The sequence below is a fragment of the Trachemys scripta genome, chromosome 11, assembly GCF_013100865.1.
Source record: "Trachemys scripta elegans isolate TJP31775 chromosome 11, CAS_Tse_1.0, whole genome shotgun sequence".
Lineage (NCBI taxonomy): Eukaryota > Metazoa > Chordata > Testudines > Emydidae > Trachemys > Trachemys scripta.
The window spans coordinates 26352681-26371039 of record NC_048308.1 but is presented as its reverse complement, the minus strand read 5'-3'; the positions used below and the strand labels follow the sequence as shown (position 1 = coordinate 26371039).

General features: G+C 41.4%; 1 protein-coding gene across 9 annotated transcripts in view; it reads right to left on the bottom strand.

Annotated features, from left to right (window-relative positions):
- The window catches only part of FMNL2 (formin like 2), a 268963-nt gene that overhangs the window by 86700 nt on the left and 163904 nt on the right, over nucleotides 1-18359 (bottom strand). For 6 of the 9 annotated variants that reach the window (XM_034785959.1, XM_034785957.1, XM_034785958.1 and 3 more), the window contains exons 3-6: nucleotides 15566-15646; nucleotides 11866-11942; nucleotides 5998-6081; nucleotides 2413-2565 (exon numbers count right to left, since the gene is read on the bottom strand). In XM_034785959.1, the coding sequence (XP_034641850.1) occupies nucleotides 2413-2565; nucleotides 5998-6081; nucleotides 11866-11942; nucleotides 15566-15646 (395 nt within the window). Of the gene's footprint in view, nucleotides 1-643; nucleotides 764-2412; nucleotides 2566-5997; nucleotides 6082-11865; nucleotides 11943-15565; nucleotides 15647-18359 lie in introns of all 9 variants that reach the window. The other 3 variants (XM_034785953.1, XM_034785954.1, XM_034785952.1) reach the window with 1 other exon arrangement.

The window sequence follows — 18359 nt, the reverse complement described above, 5'->3', positions numbered from 1 at the left end:
AAAAAAATTTCTAATTAAAAAGGCTTTGAAAGTTAGTTTATTTCCCTAAAATGCAGCTTTCCTGTAAAAAAAAAAAAAAGGTGCATCGTTTAGGATGAAGCACCCGGAATACAGCAACTGGAGAGGGGCTTTGGGATCCTACTTGGTTATAGTCCTACAGTGTTTTCAGATTCAACTGAAATAAGCTTTTATTACGTATCATTACGTGGACAAATCCTGAAGTCCTCAATCAGATAAAACTCTCCTTAGGTCCAAGTACAAATAAGTCAGAGTTTGAGCCGCTGTTGTTCTTACTATTACTATTAATAATACTAAATTATGCAATACTCTAAACAACAAGTATGGCTTTGCGGTGTATGAATAAATCTTATAAAACTATTCACATGAAAACAACTGTTTGTTTCAAAATACAACTTTCAAATTTATTTTTTCTTTTTACAACCCAACAGAACCAAACTACCCTTTGACATATGAATTATAATGTGATAACTGCACATTTCGGAAGCTGGGAACCCCCACTTTTGGCATAGTGCCTCACCTAAGACATGTGGTTATCATATTATAAAACATGAGCAGCAGTTAAATACCCTGCTACCATGTACTACGCAGCTCTCCTGGGTGTAACCTGACACCTGTGACTTACGAGATTTTCCGGCTTGAAGCCTCACCAGCAGAGTGTAAACTGAAGCCGCTCCAGAGACAGTTGGGTGAAAAGCAGCTCTGGCGGCGTTTGAACTGAAGTTGTTCAGGCAGAGAAACCGATCTGATGGCATTTTGAAAGACGGATGAGAGTGGATGAGGAAAAGGTAAGGAATGGAGGATAGGAGGAGGAGGTTTGGAAAAAGGAGAAGAGGAGAAAGGAAGGATGCACAGGAGGAGGAGGTGATATGGAAAAGAAGAGGAGGAGGAGGAAAGAGGGGATATGTGAAAGAGGAAAGAAGGATGGAAGGAAACGAGAGGAAAGGAAGAGAAAAAATGTAAGCAACATGTAATGCACACCTGAATTATGCATTCCTGGTATACTCGTCACACACACCTCCCAGTGACAAAGAACAGGAGTAGCATCCACCTAAAATAACATTCTTGAATGATAAATACCAGACTCTGAATTAAATGCCTATACTAAAATCCTTGTGCAGTCCACAAGTAGCATAAGGGGGTGTGTCATATTGGCTTTCTCAGGGGTACCAGGCACAGTGACAGTACCTTTTAGAGGAGATTAAAATTACCCACTCTAATAATTCGGTGCATCAATGGGAATAAAAAAGATTTCTCCTGTGCTACATTTTCAGGAAAACCCTGTCCCCTGGGCCAACTTGATTTCACTTCATTTTACAATTCTGTGTATTCTCAGCAAGGGTTGTGTCCAGCTCCAAGTCTCTACTTTTCTCCTTTTAGCCTTCTGAAATCCTTGAATTACATCTTCTAGACTTCAGATCCATTCCAACTGCTGCTGTAGCTTGAAGTGCATCCATTTATCCCCTGATCTGGGACTAAGAAAGCCCAACCTAGCAGTACTTGGCAAGTCAAATGTGAACTTCAAGTGGAAGATCTAGAAAAAATTACTAAATACTTGGTGATTCCAAGTTTCTTTATCCTCTCAATAGCTGATATTAACCAGAAATATCCTAAAGGGGCCAAACAACTGAAAACCACAGACCATTAAATTCCGTCTGCCATATTGAATTGCTGACACAACTGACTATATATTGGTACCCTAAAGTTGCTGTTCATTATGTTGCGTAACATTAAAAAGTATCCATGTAGCACGAACATATATAAAATAGTCACCATCTATGCTTTCTTCAGCGGTTATCCTGTCAGATATCACAAACTAAATAGGGTGAATATGTGTTCAATTCCTGAATGGGAGACCTCAAAGCAAAATTCAGAGTGCTGCCAGAGGTGATGGTGATATTGCAACAGGGAAATGGTCTTCCCTTTGATACAGTGGTCCTGCATGATGTTCAGGGGACAATGTGCTGTTGGAGATACTGCATTTTGGATGAGATGTTAGATATGAAGGCCTGGCCCTTGGCACTGTCTGCAAGAGAAGAGATTGCACCCAGTGTGCTAGCTACATTCTAATTTGAATAATTACATTATTCAATTGCTTCAATTACTCTGCCATTGAAAATGGACAATATATTCCTCTCTTAATCCCCTCAACTGTTGCGTAGAGCTGCTGTGTGCTGTTAAGTTACTGCTTCATTCCACCTAAAAGTTGGTTGCATTTCAGTGCAAAGCGTTTTGTTTCCTACGTATGTCGAATCTGTACAGGTCTTAGGGATGAAAGGTGTTATACAAATGCAAATTATTATTATTATTATAACTTTAAAACCAACATGATCCTCCTCACTCAGGCACCCACATTTCTAAGGTAGTTCCTACTCCCTGATTAAATGGCCTTACCGTAGAGTAGAATGCCTGCCAGAGCGGGAAATGCTATTGCCAACTGGCGAGGGTAAGTTACTTCCTCTATGCAGGTCTTCAATGGAACGGCTCCAAGGTTTGGATTTATCCATTGAGTTTTCCACATTGTTCTCCAAGCTTTCAAAGTCAAAACTGAAAGGAAATAGAAATTCCAATGTAGGCTTACACAAAAAAAGATGTACATAGCTTTTTTTCCTTCCTGTTAAACATCTGCAGATTTACTAGGTCCCAACAGATTACAAGAAAAAACTAAAAAAACAACGCAAAACAATTTCCCTTCAGCTGGAACACAGTGCTAGATTCAAGTACATTTTGCAGCAAATCTGGAACTTGACAAAAGGAGAAATGAGCAACACAGGGATATAATTTAAGAAGAATCAAACAGCCATGAATTAATCTTATTTCAGTGTAAAAAAATACAACATTGACTGATTTGCTGATGACTAACAGCCGTGGAGAATGGAGGGGGAAGCTCAAAGCTGTCTTAATTTTATTTTAATAAACCAATACATGGTGTGGCTATTAATTTAATTTCATCAATCAATATGTGACTGAGCATTTATACTGGCTTGTTGGCCAAGGCTAATCTTGAACCATATGTAATACATTACCAAAATCATTATAGATTTTCTTGATTTTTGACTCCTTACCCATTTTGTTGCCATTTAAAGCAAGAGTTGGTTGTTCCTCTTACATTTTTTGAGGTTATTACTTACGTTTACCATGTTAGAGGGGGAAAAAAAAAACTCTGGCACGTTAACTTGCTTCCACTTATACAATTTTAGGAACAAAATCTTTAAAACAAGCTGTGTGCAGTTTTTCCAGTGTTAGTAATATTTTAAAATATATAATTTTCCTTAATTAATTTTATTATAATTCCACCAAAAGTCTCATTTCTTTTCAATGGTAATATATATACACATGTATTCAATCTAAAAATAAAACTTTGGCTCCACTTAGCTAGAGTTTGCATGTACAATAGAGTATGCAGCTCTATCTTTTCTTAACACATTCATTTCATATAAGAAGTTATATGTACAATGTAATTAGGGTTGGTATATTTCAATTTTTATTTTTTTACCATTTTGACAGAGATCAATTCTAAGGATTTTTTTCTATTTTTATTGATTTAAATTTTCCTATTTGCACAAAATTATGAGTTTTAAGCATTTTAAAACAATATTTTATCTATTTAAATTTTCACAGTTGCAGGAAAATAGAAGGGGGAGGTCAGACAATAATTATTTTATGACACTGGACATTGATATTCAAAAACATAAAGCTTTATAACTGTTAATGCACAAATTCACAACATCCCGTGACAATATACACAAAGTAAATATCCTTAAATCAAACTCTAATAAGTTCTCAAGCAGCAATTTTATCACTTTGCCTATTTGTAAATTCAGATTCTTACTGATGGATTTTTTTTGTTGTTGGTTTGTGTGCATACGACGAAATCGACACTTACCAACACTTACCGTCAAAAATCTAATCCTTCCAAGCCTAAATATAATGAAGTTAAACCCTGTGAGTATGTGAGAACATATCCTCAGTTGTTTAAATTACCTCCATTTCAGTCAATGAGGATACAATGATTTACATTGGCCCATAATAATTTTTTCCAACTTTGCATTGTTTTAATACAGAATAAATAACAATATATTTGGAAGTGTTGTCTAGTGGTAAGGTCAGACAACCGGGAAGCAGGACTCCTTTTTTATTCCTAGTTTTGCCATTGACTTCCTGAGTGGTCTTTTAATAGATATTCTCTTTCTTGAAATCTACCTATCCATAAAAGTGATCTGATTATACCTACCCAGCTTTACAAGAGTATTGTGAGAATTAGTTTATGTGAGTACCGTATATACTCGATCATAAGCTGGTTCGTTTATAAACTGACCTCCTCCGCCCCCAAGACGGATAAGTAAAAATGGAAAATTTTTATAACCCGTTCATAAGCCAACCCTATAATTCAGGGGTCAGCAAACTTTGGCTCCCAGCCCATCAGGATAAGCCGCTGGGGGGCTGAGATGGTTTGTTTACCTCGAGCGTCCGCAGGCACAGAGGTAAACCTAAGTAAACAAAGTGTCCTGGTGCCAGCTGCTTACCCTGACGGGCCGGAACAACAACTGGTGGGACATTTTTGGGAGGGAGAAGCTGGGAGTCAGGGGAGCAACCCTTGTGACCACCCCCCAGATGACCCTACCCCTAGCCTGGGACCCCCACACTCTCCCCATCCCATCCCATCCCTTCCCATCTGGAGAGGGCCAGGGGAGGATTTCTCTGGCCTGGCTGGAGCTGCTCCGGCAAGCCAGACCGAGCAGCACAGCTGCAGCATGTTCCAGCGGGCTGGGCCAGACGGCACGGCCACAGCCTACACTGGGGATGGGGCCAAGCCGCACGGCTGCAGCCTGCCAGCCCTGGAGCTGCAGCTGCTTCGGAGGCTGAGAGGAGAGCAGCATGGCCAGAAGCGAAGAGACTCTGGCCCTGCCTCTTCCCTTCTGCTGGCTGTGCTGCCTCTCCTTGCTCCCTCTGTTAGGGGGAGGGGCTGTGTCCCACCTCTTCCTCTCTATACCCATTCATAAACTGACCCCCTTCTCTGGTGCTTCCCTTTTTTACTAAAAAAAAGTCGGTTTATGAACAAGTATATACGGTATTTTGCTTTGAACTTCGTAGGAATTAGTTTATCATAATACAACATGGCTGAAAAAATTGTCTGGGTGTACTTAGTTCAACCTTGCCTATATAAAGTTATTGATTAATATTTAAGAATATAATGTCCACTACATGATTTTATGATATTTGAGGGAAGGAACACAAACAGTGGGATCTAAAAGAAACTTTTGGAAAGGAAGGCAAAAAATTGGCCATTTTTCTTAGGCCAATATCTGGATGTAATGCTAAATTTATTCATTCTTTATTGTATTTTGTCCCACTCAGAGGAGATCAAGCTAAAACAGATGTGACTAATCTTTAAAAAAAATGATCTGACCAGTGGTGGATTAGACACTGGGCCAACGGGGCCTGTGCCCAGGGCCACCACCAATTGGGGGCCCCCCAGAACAATGGGCACATCTGCATCCCGCCCTGCTCCACCCACCTGGCACTCCTGCCGGGGAGTAGGGTTGGAGTATGGGGGGTATTGCCCTGCTCTGCCAACCCAGCACTCCTGCCAGGAAGCAGGGGAGGACCCCTCACCCGGGGAGGGAAGGGGAGGCAGGAGGGATTGCAGGCGGATGGGGTGGGGAGGGGCCCCTACTGGCTCTGGCTCATGGCCACACAAACCCCTAATCCTCCTCTGGCTCAGACTGCATAAGCACATTTTTTTTGTTTTCCTTCTCTTTGCAATATACTCTGATCTAACATTTGGGATCTAATTTTGCCATTTGCTCTGGTTCTCAGGAACCTACATAATTTTGTGCCAAGCTATTGCAATGGAAACAACTTTACAGGAATAGCACAGCATCTGACTAGATATTACTCTCTCTGCCAGTCTATCTATATTGCACTATGTTGTTTTGTTTTGCGAACCCTGGTGAACAAAAGCCATGTTTTACTTACGTGACTGCGTACTGTGCAAATGACAAATATTCCACCAGAACATCCAGGCCTTTGTTTTCTTCATTCAAAAACTCCCTGACCCATCTGTTAGAAAAATCATTAGAGATCAGTGCATTTGATTGTTCAGTGCAGAGGCAAGTCTGACGAAATTCTTGTTTCAGTCAATCTACAAAAACATCCATTGTGAGAAAAGAAATATATTGAGCAAAAGCTTTTCATTTCTCACTCAGGAAGCAAGGGTTCAAAAATATACTTTTATGTGTGGAAACAAACACCCCCGCAGCATCACATATAAGAAAACATTTTCTACCATTAATATCTATACCACGCACCCTTTTCACTGCTCAGGAAAACCTACCCAGATCTATTGCTATTCTTTTTCTTTTTAATAAAGAAACCTGGTTCTGGTAAGTGCTGCCCATTTCCCCATAACAATTAAGTTCCTATTGAAAGGTCCAGTATAATTTGGAGTAGTTAGTAGACACGTACCATGACGACACTACCAATGAAGCTAAAGCTTCCTTCCAAACCCACATTCATCTCCTTTCTAGCACAGCAAGCTGCACAAACCACAGAACCAGCCAATACCTAGAGCAGCATTTATGGGCTTCTTGAAATGCTACAGTCATATGAATTGGTTTCATTTTTTCCATTTAGTGATCTTTCAAGAAGGCAACAAAAAAGCTAAGGAATAATAACATCAATGATGTACTTCATACCTCTTTAAAAATAAGTTTTCCTTCTCATATTAATATGATCACATTTTTAAAAAATGTTTAACCTGTTAAAGTAAATTCAAGCCCCTAAAGCAGAGCCGTGCAAAATATTTACAAGAAAATTTGAAATCCTGCAAAATCTAACTGGTTATTATTGGAAAAGTGAAAAATTCAGGGCTAGTTTGCCAAGGTATGAGAATCTGGACCCAGTTTTGAGCAAACCCAACGGGTGGACAATGAGTGGAGATTTGGCTTCATTAGGGTTACCATACCATACATCCGGTTTTTCCTGGACATGTCCGGCTTTTTGGCAATCTGGGCGCTTCCCCTCCCGGGCTCCAGCTGTGCTGGGGAAGCGCCGGCCAGGGGCACAGGGTCTGGAGGCTGCCCGGCAAACCGTGAAGCCAGTAGCGCTTGGGCAGCCCTTTTCGCGTGGCTGGGAGGGAGGAGGGGGAGTTAGGGCGGGGACTTTGGGGAATGGGCGGGGAATGGGCGGTGTTGGGGCGTGGCCGGGGTTGGGAAAGGGGCGTGGGCGGGGTGGGAAAGGGGCGGGGCCAGGGCCCGTGGAGTGTCCTCTTTTTTTATTTTTTAAATATGGTAACCCTAGCTTCATCCCACATACCTCCTCAATACACCAACCAGCATGGCAAAGTATTTATCAGTAGCAGATTATTTACCCCTGGAATAAATTGAGAGCCAGAGAGTGAATTATGACACAGAGTTACAATTCCCTCCCTGGTCTGCTCTTGGGGCAGTGCATTTGTGTGTTACTCTTCACTCAGGGCAGATTGTAAATTTACAATCTAGCCTTGAGTTATTCTTTAGGCCTTATGTTTTAGAGCATACTGTTTACGTTGTAGAATAAACATCTTGGTATGTATATTACTCCTGGGGGCATTCTGCACCAAAAAATTAAAAATTCAGCGCACAATAAATTTTAAAATATTCTGCACATTTTATGTGTCAAAATAACACTATTTAATCACGCCAGTTTCAATTATTTTGGTAATTTATTTCAAAATACCTGTCAGCAAGTATGTCTATAACAATACAGACACACAAAAATTCCCTGAGGAGTAGAGAGTTAAAGAAATCCCTCTGACAACCCAGTTCCTGTTTCTCTTGCCCAGAGCCCAGCCGGGGTGGGCAAACACCCACAACCTCCTCCAGAGCCAAGCCCTCCCCCCCCCAGTCTAGATACCTGCAAACCCCCCAAGCCCAGCTGTGGGGCCCTCTGGCCCAGAGCCCAGCCACAGGGCCCCCCCCCAGTCCAGATGCCCACAGCCCCTCCCTCCCCCCCAACCAGCCATGGGTGCTTCCCCTAGCCCAGACCACCCACCCACTCCCCCCAGAGCCCAGGGATCCAGAGGGAGAAACAGCCTGATGCTCCGTCCCAAGCTTGCACGGAGATTCCTGTGCGCCACCTTCTCCTTCCCTCAGGGCATGCTGGGAACTGCAGTGGCCAGGATCCCTCTAGCTCCCTCCCCCCAGCAGTGTCTTCTATGTGTGAGCTAGGCTCTGCAGGGCCAGCGGCCCCTAGTGGTGGCTAGCAGCACTGCAGCCCATATCTGTGGGGGAAAGGAAATTCTTTGCGCATGTTCTGAATTGCGCAGTGGCACAGAATTCCCCCAGGAGTAGTATATGATATACATTTTGCCACACATATCTTTCATCCAGTTGACTGAAGGAAAACATGCATTTTGGAAATTGTACTGATTTTGTAAGACTACATGTATTATTTACAAAATATGCCATAATGGTTCCTTTTGGAAATCTGTGATATGTCATAAATTTGTATTTGAGAATGACACAGCCTGGATGCTTTTGGACTCTAGTGGGAAATTATTTATTCTGGAAAAGGGGAGAAATAAAGCAGGAAACACAGCAAGGACTCAGGAGATGGAGTGCGCTTAGATGTTTGCCACATATCAAGAGTATTCAAGTTTTTCAAAATGGAGCTATATATGTATCTAAGATGGAAAACTATTATAAAACAAACAGTTCACACTGTATTGGCATCTATATATTCATTCAAGTACTAAGATGTTGGAGCAGATTCTGTTCTTAGTTACACCCATGTAAATATGGAGCAGCTCCACTGGGGACACTTAATTTTCTGCAGTACTTTACTTCTATTAGCATAAAGAGTTTTCTCTTTCACCTCTACATGCAACCCACAGTGATTTCATTTTCTCTGCAGCTATTTAGCAGCTCCCAATCCCAAAGTTGTCAGCGGATACAGCTGCATTTCCCACAGATTTGTATTACCTTTTAAAGCAACTCTCAGCCCTTGGGACCCCTCTCAGCACCCATGTTCTATACCTTAAGAAGCTCTTAGCACAGCTATGGTCAGAAACTATTATCTTCCAAAAGAAGTGTCATCATTCAGCCAATAGTGAGGCCATGGCCAGCCAACACTAGCATTAAGAGTCAAAAAAGCAAAAGCGGCTTTTATAATTGTTCTCTTCCCCGGGGTTGATCTGAGTTTACCTCAGAAAAATTAAAGGGTCATTCTGTAAAACAGACTTTCCTTAATGATGCCACTTATTCAACTTTATCCTTCAAGATAAAGTTGTCTTGTAGTGATGATGTGATATATGTGCAATATCCCAAGAGACTTTGGGACAGTGTCAGTGTTCTGTAGGCCCTGCTTAAGGGATTCAGAACAGCCCTGATGAAAACTGAGAGCACTCCATTAAACTGAGAGAGGTGCCATGCCAAGCCCCCACTGCTAGTCATTACAACGGAAAGGACACTTCTCTCAACTCCCATCCCAAATTGCTTACAATTAACCATAAAAAACTATGCAAAAACAAACCAACTATTTTATCCAGGCAGAAAATAAGACTTGCTACACTTCTCCCACCACAGAGGCAGGGCTTCAGACTTCTACCAAAACACCAAAAGGCTGTAGTTCCCAGCAGTGCTGATGTCTGGATTCGATTCTATGGACAATCACATGGAAACAACTCCTTCACATTTTCAAATCTTGTAAGAAGGAACATGTCAAGAATTTCCACACAAAAACATAGGCTATGCATTATGATACTCCTTGTCTCTTACAGTCTGCCAGAGAAGCACATAGGATTATTATATATTAATTTCCAGTAGCACTCATAATATGCTCAAAACCTAGTGACTCCAAAAAGACCCCTTCCCAAAGAAGCTTACAATCTTGTACGGGGGAGATGGGAAACTATCACCTTTAGAAGGATTTTCTTCTAAAGAACCCATTTATCAGGTAAAGTCAGCCTTGGGTGAGTTACTTACTTTACACTGTGTGGCAACAGCCACACATCACCACTCTGACGTTATCAAAAAATTGCACACATTTTAGCTATAGTCAGCCATGGACTTTCACTTCCACTGAAAATTCCATGGAAAAAAAATTGTCCACAACATTTTGTAGCTGGTACGTTAGCTCTGCCAAACTGCTACGATTGCTTACAGATTGCATTGGCTTACTCTGGCAGATTCATCCTGAAATTTGGCAATCCTGCCAACATGGTATTAGAAATGATGGTCTCACTTCAGTATTTGATGGTCAATTTCACTTCATTTCTGTAATGTTTCAGAAAGTCTTTTGACATTTTGTGGAAATCCCGGACATGCACTGCCCTACTGTATTTCATCACAGCTGGTTGCCAACTGCAGTTTTGGCTCTTAAAGAGTGGAATCTTGATTTTAATCCATGATAATCTGAGGCTGTTGCTTGCTCCCATATTTAGTCTCTGGGATTTAGCAGCACACCACAACATACCATGGAACAGACATACAGCTCTCATGTAGCTAAGCCAACAACTATTCCAGGCCCATGTAAGGAAAGAGGCCCATTGGAAAGACATCACAAAGACTGTGCTCACAATGTTTACTGAGACTACTGCCATCACCCCGGGACAGAGGTTCCTTAGACAGATTAGTACCAGCTCTTTGTCACATCAGCCTAAGTAATCTTTAGTGAACAAACGCCTCAAAATTTATTTTTAAAATATTGAGTGATTTCCCACTGTCCAAGTCTTAGCTCGCAGTCCAAGGACTCCCTGACAGTGCTGTAGGTGCAGAAATTCTGCCCATGCAGACAGTTCAATGTCTATTTTACCCTGTCTGCCTGATCTCTCTGGTAACGTACATTGTTTATAAGTATGAAGCAGTTGTGACACTGTTATGAGGCAAAGGGACTTACAGAAATAATTTGTGGAGTGCAACCAGCTTTTAGGGACACTAGCTTTATCAAATCCAGAGTCAAAATCGGTTACTTTCTATGACCTCTGTGCCAAAGAAGCTGGCAGACAGAGTTTTCTGTTGAAGGAAACCCAGTGTGATTAAGAAAACAGCTGTTCTTTTGCATCAGTCAATCTGATAACAACTACTCCTTTCCTTGTTTCATCAAGATATAATCGCCAAGTGCAGAAATCTACCTAGGGAGCCTATTTTAGGTGTACACATACTGGAACCATTTAACAAACTTTAAAGAAATCTTATTTTGGTCTGACATGCTAATGCTGAATAATGCTTCTACTCCATCAGTTTCTGAGTCTGGTTCTGAGTATAGGTTGGCAAAGTTGATATGAATAAGCATTTGAAATGGCACGTGAAATTAAAAAAGCCAGTTCTCCAAAATTAATTTTCCTATTAATATTTGAAGAAAGATTTGTGCTTGTGAATGTAAAACATTGATAGCATTAACTAGCAATAAGGCATTATGCAAACATGGCATGCGGAAGTTTCAAAAGCAACATTTCATTGCTCCTCTGCAAAATATTACTATTCCAGACCTGAGATTTCCTGAGCAGAAGCTATAAATCAGGGGGCGGAGGGGGGGAATGGCTGACTAAACTGCAGACCCTATCAGTCTCATTTCTCTTCTGATTTACCCCAGGGCCTGATACAGCTTTTAAAGAAATCAATGGCAGTCTTCCCACTGACTTCAAAGGCAATTGGATTGGGCCCACATTGAGCAGATTAAAAGTGAGCCTTCAAGGATGACCAGCTAACATGTTAATGTACTGCACAGCCCAAATCCCAGCCTTCTAATCTTTAGTGACTGATACATTAGGACATCTCATTCCTTAAAGAGCATGGAGATATTTGCCCAAAGCTAGCAGTCAGTAGACATAAAGACCCAAATCATGGTATTATTAATAGGTCTTACCCAATATGATTTGTTCTTAAAGAAATTTCCAGTTCTCGTAGTACTTGTGTAGATTCTTGGACTCGTCTTCTGAATTTCTGTAATTCAGTTGGGGGGAAAATACTTAAGAAACATATTTGGACTCACATGATGCTATTCAAAAATGCCAAAATCCCATAGGAGACAGAACGTGTTAAATATTAAAATATATTGAGAACATTTCCAAATCCTAAGAAATGAAAGACTGTTAATCAGACTAGCAACTAAAAGACACTCAGAAAAATAACCCCTGCTTCCAACTAGTAGTTTCCTCATTTGAAAGTGTGGAAGGGAAAAGGAGAATTAAAATTCTGTAAAGGTATATATATTTCTTTACAATACAATTTCTATTTTAGCACCAAATATTTCACAGACAGTTCCAGCATAGGGACCTGATTTTCAGCAATGGCCAATAATTTTGCACCTGCAATCTTGTCTCCACAACACAAGAGTCGTTGGCATTTACATCTAACTACCTGATTTGTAGGTGCAAACAAATAACCAGATATCTCAGTCCTATCATCTGTGTGCTGTGATTATTTGTAGGTGCAAAATTAGAGGCTGGAAGGAGGCTCAGATCAAATGCAAATATGTAAACTACTGGATTACAATACAGTACAGAACACTCTAATAATCTTGCTTTATTTTGAATATCTCCCATCGGTGGAGTTCCACCAGTGGCAGCAAGAGCAGGAATACATGAACCCAAGAAATTCAGAGTTCAAGCCAATGCTATCCTTATCTTGAACGGTCCAGTGATGTGAATGAAGAGCATGAATTGTATAACACTGGTCTGTGTTACACTGAATGTGGTTTTTCGCCTTTAATCTCTTTGGGGATTTTTCTTATGAGAGAGGAAATGTTCCTGTATGTTTCTTACTATATCAACGAATGCTGATTGCTGATCAGACTGAGGCATGTCTACACTATGGCACTACCATGGCACAGCAACGGTGCCATAGCTATGCGCAAAGCACCGTAGTGTAGATTCTTCTTACAGAAACGGAGGGGGATTTTCTGTCATTGCGGGGACTCCACTTCCCTCGATAGAGCTGCGTCGTGATGTAAAAGCACATCTCTTTCCTGTTTGCAATGAAGACAAAGTCTAGTGTTGCAGTGGCGATGGGAAAGCTGGGATGGGGGAGAGACAGAGGTGGGAAGAATGTTCCACAACTGCCTGTTGCATGGTCATTATCCTCCAACTGGGTTGCTGTTTGCAACCTGGAGCAGAGAAAATTAAGTTTTCTGTAATTTATAAGATTATAAGAAGCCACCAGACTGTGATTTGTTTAGCAATATATAATTTAAACATGGCTAACCTAAGTGTTTGAAAATGCAGCTCACATGGAAAAATAGCTACTTTTCCAGGAGGAGACTTTGCATACCCAGCTACAACCCCAAATGAATATTATACAGCAGTGTTTGGAACTACCTCCTCCTGACCATACAAGCGTTCAGGATAGAAAATGCTGACACAACCTTAATTACAGCAATAATTATGGTAATGTGAATAGTCCCCCAACCATCAGTCCAGGGAGCCCAATTGTAAATCTTTCCCCTTTGCGGTCTGGGCTGACTAGTTAGATAAAATAAAACAAAAGAGAGAAACTTGATTAAGTTATTTTTAACTTAACAATTGCACTAGGACAAAAAAGGTTTTAATGTGCTCATGGACTGACCACAGAGCAAACCAAACACTACATGAATCTGAAAAATCCTCCAGGAAAAAACAAAGCCCCTGTTTACCGTTTGGTTTATTTTTTTTTCCTTTCTCTTTTTACTATAATCAGCTGTTGACAAATTTAAAGTTAAGAATGGCATTTCCTTCTTGTCACTTCCCACAACAAGAGAGGCATTGTGTTAGAATATACTTTTATTGCAGCCTTGAAGACATGAGCTAATGAAGGCCAACAGGAAAGAAAATGATACCTAGTGTATGCCCCATTGTATTTCTTCAATAATATAGGCCCACCTCAACTGCAGTATGTGGTTGGTCCTGGGCATGGAGCATTGTGGCAGGATATGTATTTTACCACAAGACACCAATTAAGCTAATTGTATCGCAACACAAAGCAGTGATTGTTTAAGCTGGAAGAAGGAGAACCAGTCATTGATAGGAGCTATGTTCTGGTTACCTTCTTTTTTTTAAAAAAAGAAAAAAGCTGTTAAAAACAACAACACAGAACATGAGCAAACAGCTGAGGTAAATAAATACCAGTGATCTGAAATATATTTGAAAGCAAATTGGGATGAGGCCCCTTGTGTAAGTTCTCTACCATCTTCAAAACCCCATTGACTAAACTCCTCTTTTTATCCACAGGATAGCCAGGACAACAGCTATGCAAACTTCCCCAACTGAGCTGCCAATGTGCCTCCATCTTGACCCCAGAAAGACCAGAATAGGACTAAGTAACAGTGTTCACCTAAAACACTCCTCCTGTTAGCAGGAATACAGGACCTCTGCTGACATACTGAGGCAGGCGGTTCATTACCCTACCCAGCTGTAAAGGAGGTGGGATCAGTTCTCTAAAAAAAGAGGATCAAGTGCTGATCGTTGGTGGGCTGTTTTAGGCAATCACTGGTAGTCCATCTCAAACACAGGGCTGGTCTACACATAAAACTTCACATCCCTGAGAGATGCAGTTAAGTCGACCTATGCCCAGGTGTAGATACCACTAGATTGATGGAAGAATTCTTCTGACAACCTAGCTATTCAAGGAGGTGGATTAAGTAAAATGACAGAAAAACCCCTTCTGTCACTGTAGCAAGCGTCCACACAACAGCAGCATAACTGCAGCACTACAGCTATGCCACTGTAGCGTTAATAGCGTAGACATATCCATCTAGGTCTCGAGTTCATTTCAGGTCTGCTGTTCACCCTCCATTCCCATTCACCCCATGACCTCTTTGATGAGATTGCCAAGAAAGGGTCAACTAGTGCCAAAGGTGATCGTTTTTGTTATGTGGACGAACAGACACTAGGAACTGCACTGAGAACACAACATTCCTTTCACATAGCTGAGAAAAAAGCTATCAGATGGCAACAGCTTTCATTTTCCACCAGCAGTGGCTGGAATTGAAGTAGGAATCATGAGATACAAGGCTCTGTAATCCATTAATAACCTGGGCTATTTGCTGCACCCACAAGTCATTAAATCCATCTTTCCTTATGCCAAATGTTTCTTTTATTTGCAACACCTATTTAGCTCTTTGCCTGCTGAACTGTGAAAACTACAATGCTCTAACAATTTCTCTTTGATTCTGTTTGTTTTGTTAGGACTGGAATCTGGGAGACTTTCGTAAGGTTGGTCTACACCTAAAACTTAGGCCGACATAGCTACGTCACTCAGGGCCATGAAAAATATCATGCCCTGTACAACACAGTTAGGTTGACCTAACCCACGCTGTAGACACAGCCAGGTCAATTTTTCCGTGGACCTAACTACCACCTGTTAGTGAGGTGGATTACCTACATCAATGGAAAAACCCCTTCCATCAATGTAGGAAGCGTCTGCACTACAGCGGCACAGCTACAATGGCATAGCTGTGCCGCTGTAGTAGAGACATGGACTTCAAGATTTTTACAAGGCCTTTCACACACAGGGAGGAACTCAAATCAAGGATGATTCTGCCTATTAGTGCAGAAGTGAGAGCATACTAAAGGACACAGAATACTTCTTACCTTCCTGGTTACTGCTGGATCGAGATAGCCCTTTAATTTCTGGATATATGTATGTGGAGGATTCTTCACTTGAAATCTTTCCTGCAGAGAGCACATAATCATCAGACATTTAAGCAGTGACTCACTGTATATTCTAACTATATATTATAAAATTCAGCTGCATATATCTGAAACTGTAAGATAAACCTCACTTGCCTGAAAGCTCTGGAAGAATTAAGTATAAGAGAGATGGTTGTATAGGTTTGTTTAAAAGATGTCACCACACGGGCTGGCACACATTTAGGAATGACATTAAAAACATAACGGACAGGCCAAGGTGGTTTCCTTAATGGAAGAACCCACATTTTTACAGTTATTCGTATTTTAAGAAACGGGAAATGGGGGTTGTTAACTTTATAGGTGATTTTTTAAAACTATAAATTAGTTTGCAAGCTCTTCCAGGCAGGGACCACATCTTTGTGTGTGTTTACACAAGGCCTATCAAAGGAGGGGAGGGGGAGTGCTAACTGTAACATTGACACTTCTCATACCACAATCTGTTCAGATGTCCTAAACTGACTGAAACTTATACCATACAAAATACCACCCATAGGCAAATGTTCTCCTGTCATAGGGTATATATGATTCACAAAACTATAGGGGGAAGAGGCTGAAGTAGCGAGCAGCCTGGAAAAAAAATTAGACACAGCATTTGCCTTTCTAATATTGACTCCTTTTAAAAAGGCTTTTGAGGGGGTGTCCAGCTGGAGTTAACAGCCCTCGTTATAGTTGTCAAGAGTATTCTGAATACTCACTACTTACATACTTTCAGTCTGATGCTGGCATCCTTGCACAGGATCATTGGAGTTTACACTGACTGTAAAGTACATGTAAGGGCGACAAGCACAAATCAAAGAGTTACCAGGGTACAGCACTGGTGGGCTCTGTTACCTGGGATTTTTTATACTTCTTACACTTTCCCTACCCCTACCCCGGACCTCTCTTCCATTTTCTGTACTGTCTTGGACATTTGGAAGAACCTTTCTATCTGCGCCCATGAGAAATTTTACTTTCACTCCTTAAGATGCCGAAGCTTTTATTCTCCTTGAGAAATCAGTTTTTCCAGTACGTATTTAACTTGACAGTGTGTAAGTGAATGCATCTTCACTGAGCAAAGCCCTGGGTAATAACACGAAATTATGACCCGAGGAGGAAGGAAGCGGATTAGTTGTGATTATGCCCTATCAGTCCTTTTCCTTAATTTCCAGTAGAATGAAGGACAGCTTTACATTCCAGCTTTAGTATTTCATATGGACAAGAACCATGACTATATCTTGTAACACTGTTGGCTTTCTTACCTCCTATAGACTGAAAAATGATTAAAAGTTTCCCTTTCATTTTCAGACTGATTACATAATTACACAGTGTTGTAATGTCTACAGGACTTTACAATGCTTACACATAACATTGAAGTATTTGTTTATCCTACATCAATATGCATTAAATCCACAATGTCCATAATACCACATGCTACTTTCTATGTCAACACAAATCCTGCACACTAATATGTTTACCACACACAGGAACTAACTTTTTCTACCACTATCTGCCAACACTGTTTGAATGTTGAATGTATTGATAACTGAGGAGAGTTCTGATTGAAGAGAGCTGAAAGCTCTGTCGTTTTCCTTAAAACAATGATTCACAATCACATCAGACTTTTCATTTCTATTTATTGCCTTCTGGTCTATACTCCAATCCACCTGCCTGTCCTCTTGATATCAATTCCTAGATTATCTAGGCTTTTAACATAGGTACAACATTTCCATCCCCATTATCAGGTCAGCTCTGTGAATTTCTATTCTATATTGATATTATTCCACTTAAAAGATCAGCTATGATTACAGCTGTCATAGGTTTGGTAGCTAAAGCCCACCTAGGAGCTGAAAGAACTGCGCAGGGCCCGGATCAGCTATGCAATAATTACATGATCTCTCTAACACCTGACTCAGCTTCTGTCCCACCAGGACTAAGAGATGGAGAGCCAACAGATATGACTCTCCATTGAAAATTCCATTTCTCCATTGCAATTGTATAAATTCTCAGTAAGGGCCTGATTGAACCTCCCAGCACAGGACAACAGAGGGGGAAGCTACAGAATGTTTATGGCTCAGAAAGGCACAATGCCTTCTAGTTGTTCACTGAAGTGCAGGTGGAGCATACTCCCTGAACCATCTCTTGGGAGATTAGCCAACTGATTAAATGTGCCCTACAGTGTGGAAGGGGACCCAGGCTTTCCTCTGCCTGTACATGACTCGTGAGCCAGAGCGACTTGTACCCCAGGGTGTGCTAGCAGGGAGCAGTGTCTTAACCAGGAATTGCAATGGCACCAAGCCTCTCAACAGGGGGCTACAAAGGGTATGTCTACACTGCAATTAAAAACCCACAACTGGCCCATGCCAGCTGACTCGGGCTCATGGGTCTCGGGCTAAGGGGCTGTTTAACTGTGGTGTAGACATTCAAGGCTTGGGCTGAAGACCGGGCTCTGGGACCCTGCAATGATGGAAGGTCCCAGAGCTAGGGTTCCAGCCCAAACCCCAATGTCTACATAGCAATTTTTAACTCTGCAGCCTAAGCTCTGCGAGCCTGAGTAAGCTAACCTGGACCAGCCACAGACGTACCACAGGGCTTTCATCCCCAGGCAGATGTACCTAAAGATGGTTCTTTGAGACCTTCCTGGCTAGAGCACTTGTGCAAGAGGGAGGCATAACAGGGGAACTCCAATAGTGGATCAGACCAGTGGTCCCTCCAGTCC